This window comes from Buceros rhinoceros, unplaced genomic scaffold (genome assembly GCF_000710305.1).
Source record: "Buceros rhinoceros silvestris isolate BGI_N320 unplaced genomic scaffold, ASM71030v1 scaffold16099, whole genome shotgun sequence".
Taxonomy (NCBI): domain Eukaryota; kingdom Metazoa; phylum Chordata; class Aves; order Bucerotiformes; family Bucerotidae; genus Buceros; species Buceros rhinoceros.
Window position 1 is genome coordinate 89,830 of NW_010432320.1, and position 8,972 is coordinate 98,801.

At 41.3% G+C, this 8,972-nt stretch overlaps 1 protein-coding gene across 2 annotated transcripts in view; it reads left to right on the forward strand.

Annotated features, from left to right (window-relative positions):
• GNAS (GNAS complex locus) overlaps positions 1 to 5,083 on the forward strand; it is a 92,001-nt gene extending 86,918 nt beyond the window's left edge. For both annotated transcript variants that reach the window (XM_010143738.1, XM_010143739.1), the window contains 5 exons: positions 57 to 115; positions 1,964 to 2,084; positions 3,082 to 3,212; positions 3,706 to 3,773; positions 4,664 to 5,083. In XM_010143738.1, coding sequence (XP_010142040.1) covers positions 57 to 115; positions 1,964 to 2,084; positions 3,082 to 3,212; positions 3,706 to 3,773; positions 4,664 to 4,810 — 526 coding nt within the window. In that variant the 3' untranslated portion in view covers positions 4,811 to 5,083. The remainder of the gene's footprint in view (positions 1 to 56; positions 116 to 1,963; positions 2,085 to 3,081; positions 3,213 to 3,705; positions 3,774 to 4,663) is intronic.
• Positions 5,084 to 8,972: the final 3,889 nt, after the last annotated feature.

An 8,972-nucleotide genomic window follows, 5' to 3' on the forward strand; every position in this document is an offset into this window, starting at 1 on the left:
GAAGAAAAACCCCGGACACAAAATGTATTCTGACTTGATTCATGTTTTTTCCATAGTATGTTTGATGTTGGAGGGCAACGAGATGAACGCCGAAAATGGATCCAGTGTTTTAATGGTATGATTAGAATTTTTGTTTCTTTTATAAAACAGTTCTCTGCAAAATTTTAATCTTAACAGCCCAATCTTAATTCTCTCACCATGTGAAAGGTGTCAATGTAGCTTGATATGGAATTATCTGAACTGCCATACAGGATGGAATGTCTCTTGACATGTAAACTTCAGTAACTGCATAGAACAGGGAGAGTGTAGGTGGAAAGGAGTTCACATCTGATAACAATATAGTGTGTCCGTTGTCTTTTGTCTTCCCTCTCCTCATTTAAATAGGTTTTTTTGGTGGTGGTTGTGATTATTTGCCAGCTATGTGAGTGTTCAATTCCAGCTATATTCTGCCTTCCAAGTGCAGGTTTACATCTGTTTGTGCCTACAGAAAATACACAAGTGCAGGTTAACTAATATAAGCCTAAAATCAGAATATCATATTTTTGCACATTATTGCAGCCACATTGCTGTGTGATGGGTGCGTCGTTCCAAATCGGCAGCAACCCGTTAATGCAGTATGAGATTGTGGAGAGCATCTGTCTGGTTAGAGGTGGTGTCGCCCGCAGGCTGTAATACCCTCAGCAGAGTGTAGTGTAGCCCCAGAATGTCCTGGACCAGGAAGCGTGTGATAGAGTTCATAAATCTGCGCTTTTCTTAGGGAGCCGTGTGTGTAAATGTAATTTCTCAAAAAACAGCCCTAAAGGGAAGGCCCTTACTGAAAACATATAAAAACCACCCTCATTTAAGTAACGTGCATATAAACTAGATCCTTGGAACGCTGACATACCAGGTAAGGCCTGAAACATCTGCTGGCGTCTTGTAAGTTCTGGAGTCTCAACGCTGATGTCCCCGTCAGTTTAGTTCAGGTGATCGTGTTCTTAACTCCCATACAGTTAAATTGGGTGGGTTTCTGCGTATCCTGAAGTGTTGTGTGTACCTTCACTACAGCTGTTCATTTCACTCTGTGTCTAGCTAGATGTGAAACCTTTCTCCACACGCGTTTTCTTAACTTTAGAGATGGAGAAAATATTTTTGTCTTTTCCTTTGTAGTTTGGACAAAGTATTTTTGAAGCTATGCACAAGTCTGTCTTTTGGTAGAAAAGTTATAGTGAGATCCTACAGAATGGCTCAAGTAGACTGCAACTTCAAATTCAGCGTATTTTGTTGCGATTACTCTCTTAGAGTATCACCTGAACGCTTCATATGTGTGGGGAACTGCCATGCAGTATTTTCTTCTGTGCTATTAGTAATGGATGTGTTTGGGTTTTACCTCTGCTCCTTCTCTCTTCCTGTTCCCTCATGATCTCATTCATCACTTCTGCTGCTGATGTCTGGGGCAGATGAGCCTGGAAGCCAGTGTAAGGGCTCTGGAGCAGCACACCACACAGAAACACAGAGATCTGAATTCTGTGATCCCAGGAACATTTCCCAGGAAAGAGCCGAGGGCCCCTAAGCAGCGTAGTACACTATAGAAGGAGTGGAGCAATGAACCATGGATTCATGGCAGTCTGCTGGTTTTATTAGTACTGTTCCCACAGATCAAAAGTGCCACTGGTCCTGAGGTCTTCCCCCAAGAGCCTCCCTGTCCTTTCTTCATAGCTCAAAGTTGCTTTCTAAATTTCTTCAGTTTCTCTCTCCTGCTTCTGTTTCTTTCTTCTCTACATTTTCTGTCATTCCGTCTGCTTCTGTTCTGTGGCCTGCCTTTCCTACGTACCAGAAATAAAAAAAGCAAGCTGTCAGCAGTAGCATTCCAGCCTGTTCTCTTCATGAAGCTGAAAAGTCTGGCAGCTTTTTATTGAACTTTGGGATTCCTGGATATTTCTTCTGACGTTTGGTATTAACTAATGGCTATTTCTTGATTTAGATGTGACTGCTATCATATTTGTGGTGGCGAGCAGTAGCTACAACATGGTCATACGAGAGGACAATCAGACCAATCGGCTTCAAGAAGCACTAAACCTCTTCAAGAGTATCTGGAACAACAGGTCTGTGAATTGATGTTTCATTGTTTATATCACATAAAGTAGTAAATCCTGCCTTATACTGTAATGAAAACTTGTGTCCTGGGCCTGGCAAGGATGGAGTTAATTTCCTTCAGCAGCTCATGTTTTTGACCGAAACAATCCTGATGAGGCACTGATGTTGTAGCTGTTGCTGAACAGTGTTCGCAGAGCACCAAGGCTGCCTCTGTTTCCCGCCCTGGTTCCCTGCGATGGATAGGCTGGGGGTGCACAGTGTGTTGGGAGGGGACACAAGCAGGCAGATGACCTCAGCTAACCACAGGGCTGAGTACCCTGCAACGTGATGGTCAGCGATGAAAGGGAGAAGGTGGGGGTTAGGAGGGGCAGTAATCTGCCTGGTGGTAGAGGTCTCCCCACAGGAGGTGGTGAGTGAGTACCTTTGCATCATGTGTTTTGTCTTGTTTTCTTCTCTCTTCCACTTGTCCTTCACTTATTAAACAATTTTTTTTTCTTCATCTTGACCCCCAAATTTCCTTGCTTCTGTTCATCCCTTCCTCTTTCTGAGCGAGCAGCTGTGCAGCGCATCGCTGCCCGCTGCAGTTAAGCCAGGCAGCAGCGTGGCCTGCGTTACCTGCTTCTCACAGCACAGCCCGAGTTAGGCTTTGATCACAGCTGCCTCCTGTTACATTAGTGCCTGACACGCTCATCTCATGGAAGAAAACTCTGCAGAGTTACAGCTTGGTAGTTGCCACGTGAGGCTGAAGTAATGAAAGCAGTGCTAGAGGAGCGCAGCAAGAAGTGTCAGCAGCAGAAAGTGGGCAGCATCCTTTGTCCTCGGTGGAAGCTCACAAACTGAACTTGGGGTTACACCCAGAACTACACCCTTGGATTCAGTACGAGAGGAACCTTTCAGAATTCCTGTAGCGTGTCATAGGACTGCTGTCTCCAGAGCTGGGTTCTGTTTCTTTGTGCTGATGATCCTAGCTGTGCCTTCACAGTGTTTGGTTTCCATTCTCTACAGGTGGCTACGGACCATTTCAGTAATTCTTTTCCTGAATAAACAAGATTTGCTAGCAGAGAAAGTTTTGGCAGGGAAATCTAAAATTGAAGACTACTTTCCAGAATTTGCTCGCTACACTACACCAGATGATGGTGAGACTTTTAAACTTTATTAGCAATATATCATTTCCTTGTTAACCACGTTTGTAGTGGTTTTGGTAATTTCAGCTAAGACTTGAAAACTCTGAAATAGATGTAATCTTCATTGTCTTTCAGCCAAACTGTAATGTTAGATTTTAGGTATTGGTAGTCATAGAATCCTGTCTTTTATACATTTAATATATTAAAATTTCATCATGCCAAACCCCTGTCACTTCGCTCAGTACAGCTCATCACAAATCCATCCTCTGGTCTGCCCCTAGTCACGTCTGTGGCCATTTCTCCAGCCTGCTGAATGCTGGGTACTATGGCCACTGTAGTATTTCTTTGTTCTCCTGAAGTCTTGCTGTTTTCAATAATATGTTATGGATTATCCGGTTTGCAAAGTATGTTTCTATTACATGTGAGCTGGAAACAGAATAAGTTTTTAGGTGCTGTCACCAAAAGACATCTGTTTTAATGAGATACTTATTTTATTATTAATCAGCAACACCAGAACCTGGTGAGGATCCCAGAGTTACAAGGGCCAAGTACTTTATTAGAGACGAGTTTCTTGTAAGTATTTCCTTTCTTTCAGTATTTCTTATGTGATGAGTCTCAAATGTAAGCTCTTAGTTGCCTTCTACTGTTGCAGAATGCTGTCACTTTTTGTGTCGTTTTTATTTAACATCCACACTGCGTAAAACACTTACATTTAAGAGCCGTACTGCTGTTTGTTAGCTGCTCTTCGGACGTTTGTTGACACGGTACATAATTATACAGTGGAAGAATTGGTGAGGATTAATAAACCTCAAATAGAATGATGAGTGAAGTCCTGCAGTTATTAATGGGGCCAGATTTTTGTTCCATGCATTACTTCTAAAGATAGGGACTAATCAAAAGATGCATCATCTGTAGAATATTAACGTTGTTTTCATACTAACTTTCCTATTAATGGTCAGCTGAAGCTACAAGAGACAGAAGTGTTTTTAAATATTATTACATAAATATTATTTAAATATTATTACAATTATTACTTGTAATGCTGAGCCTGGCAATCAAATTGTGGACTCATTTTAAAATGGAGCAAATCAAAATTTTGAAGGAGGCTTTCTCTAAGTGCAAAGCTTGTACAAGGAGGCAAAGTCCCGCTTTCCTCATGGGCAGATTGCCTAGGAGTTGTGTGGCTAAAAGCACCAAAGCTGCATGGAAATAACAGCGCTTTCCTGAGTTCTCACTCCGCTCCGCAGTTGCCCAGTATGCAGTGACCTCACTGTACAGTTCTGGTAACTGTAGATCTCATGTTTTAGGAGACAGTGAAAAACTGTGGGTGTTTTGCCACTTCGTCACACCCTTGGAAAACAGAGCTCTCATCTTAACCTTCATTCATCCAAGTTTTGTAAGCACGGCGGGTTTTCCCCAGTCGGTTTGATTTTAACCCAGTATCTCTCTCTCCCTGTTAACAGAGAATCAGCACAGCGAGTGGAGATGGAAGGCACTATTGCTATCCTCACTTCACATGTGCAGTGGATACAGAGAACATCCGGAGGGTTTTCAATGACTGTCGGGACATTATTCAGCGCATGCACCTTCGCCAATACGAGTTGTTGTGATGGAGAGCACTTTTTTCTGTGTTTTGGACTCCTTATTCCTTATTAAAAAAAGAAAAAAAACACCCTTGCCCACATAGGGTGGAAGAGAACTGTTTGAATCTCCCATTGATTTGCACCCCTCAACTTTTTTCTCCTTGCTGGACAATAGCAGCACTTCTAAGCTTGCTTCTGTACCCCTCGGACAGTTTGAGATGGCCCCTAACACTTAAAAGGCCATTTCCATGAGGATTCCCTAACACTGTTATTAACAAAAAAGAGAAAGGAAAAAAAAAAGAAATAAAAGCTAATTAAATAAAAGCCCTGAATGTGGAGCACCTGAAAGAATTTGGGATAAAAAATTGAAACCTAAAGCAAAAATTGGGGAGAGAAAACCTTAGGTAATTTAGCACTGTTGTGGGCGTAATCATATAACCCGTGATCTCCACTTTGTATCATTCACTGCATCAGACTAAAGAAGGTGCCAAGTCACAGACCAAGTCTGAAGACAAACACTTGAGTTTGGTTCTCTGACTGTAATGTGGCTTTGAACGGAAATACTGACAGTTCTACAACAGACCTAGACAGTGCAAAAACCAACTGCTACCTTTCAGAAGGGTATTTTTAAAACCAGTCTTGGTGGTCTAAAGACAACCATGGACATGTTACGAAGTGAACTGCGTATGGCCTGTGATTGCAGAAAGAGTTAACCACACACTGTTTTCAGTTTGTCCACTGATGATCCCGTCTGCTATCAGAATCATTATCTGGACTGTAGTCCTCACAGTCTTTCCCTTCTTTTTCTTCTTCCCTCCCCTCATTTTTTATTTTACTGCTGGATTATTATTCTTGTACAGACTGTAAAATGTATTATTTTGTACAACTTTATTGAAAAAAAAATAACTTGTAGAAGATCTTTGTGCCTTGATTATGGCTGTACCTGTAAAATGAGCTAAGATGTAAGTATGTTTGATTGCGCTGTACAGCTTTGTCAACCCTATCTGCAGCATTAGCTCAAGGTAGGGAGAATTTATCTGTAGTTTAGTTTTTCTGGTTTATAAAAGAAGGAAAAATACTGTTTACTAAAAAAAAAAAAAGAAAAAAGAAAAAAAAAGAAAAAATTACAAATTGTGCAAACTTAACCACTTTAAAAGTGAGGTCTTCAACAAGTGACCAGATGTTGCAGCATCATGCTTTTTAATTTTTAGCTTTAATTCATTTAAATCTCTATCCAAATGCAAAACATGGCTTGTTTCTACATAAACCAAATTTTGCTACAAATTATAAATGTTAGTCTTTGGTCATTCATAGTCCTTTTTGCTAAAGACAAAACCAGAACAATAACAGACACATCGGGCATCATGCAGGTCTGGTGACCATCTCTAGACTGGGCCAAATACCCACCAACCTCCGCTGACGCTGCGTGGGCAAACTACTACCAGAATGACAAGGTGTGCACTGCCCTTGGATTTGGCCACTGAATTCCAGTTTCAGATGACATTTTTATTTCTCTTTTAATAAAGAGATACTTTAGAACCTTTTTGTTTTATATTAACTATATAAGTAGCTTAAAGTGAAGATGTGTGGATTTTTCTTAAACTTGAATAATTTATGCAAATTATATGCTTAGAACAACGTGGTACAGTAAAAAGAAAAAGAGCAAAAATCACTGTAGCAATAAGAGAGCATGTAATTTTAGTAACTACTACACTGCTTTATATTTTATACCTAGGTGTTTTATGTCTCTGTGAGCGTGTTACTTTTTCATGTGTCTAAACCTACGTGTACAATTTGTACAGAGTCAGAAATTACAGCTGTAATAACACATCTAGAACAGTGTTAGCCTGTAGTACTCAAACCCCCCCGGTCCCCCTTTGTTCACCCCCCTAAACCCATCCGGATCTTACTGCGGTGACTGTAAAAGGAAAACAAAAGACACAAAACGAAAACCCAACACCAGAATCCCTGCCTCTGCCTTTCACACTAGTTTCCCTCCACCCGAGAGACCAGAGACGGTGTCGCTTCCTGCTTTGGGAGGAGGCCCCGTTGATGTTACCTGCAGGGTGTGATCAGTGAGGGCTGTGCAGCCAGGTTCACTTCAGCTATCAGATGCCTTTTTACTACTCAGAGCTGCAGCTGCTCAGAACGGTGAGTTTCCATTGCTTTTGTGGCTGAACGTAACGTTTAAACGGAAATGAACCGCCCAGTCCATTTTGACGTGAAGAGCAGGGACATGGTGGAGTTACTGTCCCATCTCTCTTAATTCAGAACTACTGCTGAGCTCCCAGAAGACACTAAACTGTCTAAAAACTACAGCAGCGGTTGTTACTCACCTTTTAAAACTGATGTTTTCCTGTTCGCAGGTTTAGAAAGTTGTCGCCTGAACTCCATAGAACTGTAGGGAACACGAGTGAAAACAGCCCCCCGCAGTTCAAGAATGTGTCCAGTGCCTGTAGGTTAAGGGCTGGTGTTTCCACAGGGTAAAAATGGGACACACATAGGGGAAAGGAAATTCATTGTGAGCCTTAATTTTAGTTACAGGAGCCAAACTCTTCAATTGAGTGCCAACCCGTATCTTGCTAAGCCTAAGAGGAGTCGGTGTGAACACCAGATTTATAAATGGGGAGAACCCGCAGTGGTGTGAGGAATGTAAGCTCTCCTCTGAAGAAAAGAAAGCACCTCCATTAAGAGACTTAAAACCCAAGATTCTTCCTTTGATAGCGAGAAGGATACACAATAACAGCGAGCTATGTAAGACAGCAGCAGTTTGAGAAACCTAAAGCTTTATACGAACAGAAATGTTGAGGGAATGCTTTTTTTTTTCCTGAAATGCGGAAAAAGACAATTGTTTCTAATATGGTTGAGTTGCACAAGTACGGAGTGTGTGTGTCTTAATGTCTCAGTATTGCCTTTGTTAGTCTCTATTAGTCCTTGCAGTTTGGTGGCCTGGTAAATGCAAGTCTTATTTTTAACAGCTTTCTCTTTTTTTTTTTTTTTAAATACAAAACCATAAAGCTTTAATGCTTGCTATTTAATAAGTAACTGTGTTTTCTTCTGTCTCTAATTTAGTGGCCATAACTTGCAGTTAATTGAACCATTCCAGCCTAATGCTTACCCATATTTCCTAGTTTTGTTTTATTTATTTATTTGAACTTGTTTTCATGATTGAGGACTTTCACTTCTGTCTCATTCATCTGTTCGGAAACTTCTGACCTTACAGCCAGAACTAAACTCGTTCTACTCAGTATTCACCGTGATGCTGAAGTGTAAGATACCTGCAAATGTAAACACTACCACTTTTATTAATAAAAGCAAATACGGTGTTTTAGGGCACATTTGCATCACTGTAGTTGAGGTTGTGTCAGTATTTCCATTATAAACCCATAGCGGGTCTATACCGTGGCACTAAATCGCTCTAAGCTAAATCTCTGCCAGACAAGGCTTCTGCTCAAGCATGGTTAGGTGGGTTGGTTTTTAAACAGTTTCCAACACAAACTCTTGATTCTGTTTTAAGTTATACAACTGTTCTGTTGGATGGGGGTTGGTTAAAAATCAAACAAACAGAAACAACAAACAAAGATGGTTTTTGGCACTTCTGTAACTCAGAAATGGTTTTGATTTTAAAACATAACCTTTGGCAAACCAGTAACCTACAATATGGTCTGATCACTTTGGGTATTTTGTAAAAACAATAATAAATTGTAGAGATGTTGTGGTTTCAAAATCAGCTGCTGTGCATTTGCAGTAACTTATTTCCACCCAAGAACTCTAGTAATGGGTACGTCAATACGCGTATCCCACAGCCACTGCGATGCAGCAGAGAGGGGTTAACTCCTGAAGGTTGGGCGTTCTCTAGTAACGTGAAGAGGTAAATCCATTGTGTAGAGACTAAAAAAAAAAAAAAGATACGGTTGCCTCTGAAAGCATCGGACCCTGCTCTTGTAGAGGCTGACACTGGCGCTTCTCTGAGCTGTTTGGAGCAGCCTGTGCTGGCTCAGTTCTCGTAGACAGGAGCCCTGGGGGCTTATCTTCATTTACCTGAAAACTGTTTGGAACCGAGGGTAGGATTGAACTTAGAGTACGTCATGAACTCCAGAGGAACCGCAGCCCCTTCTGTTCCAGTGCGTTGCACATAGCTGCTACCTGCAGGAGGGTTTTCCTTCACCAGTAAATCTGCACAGAGATG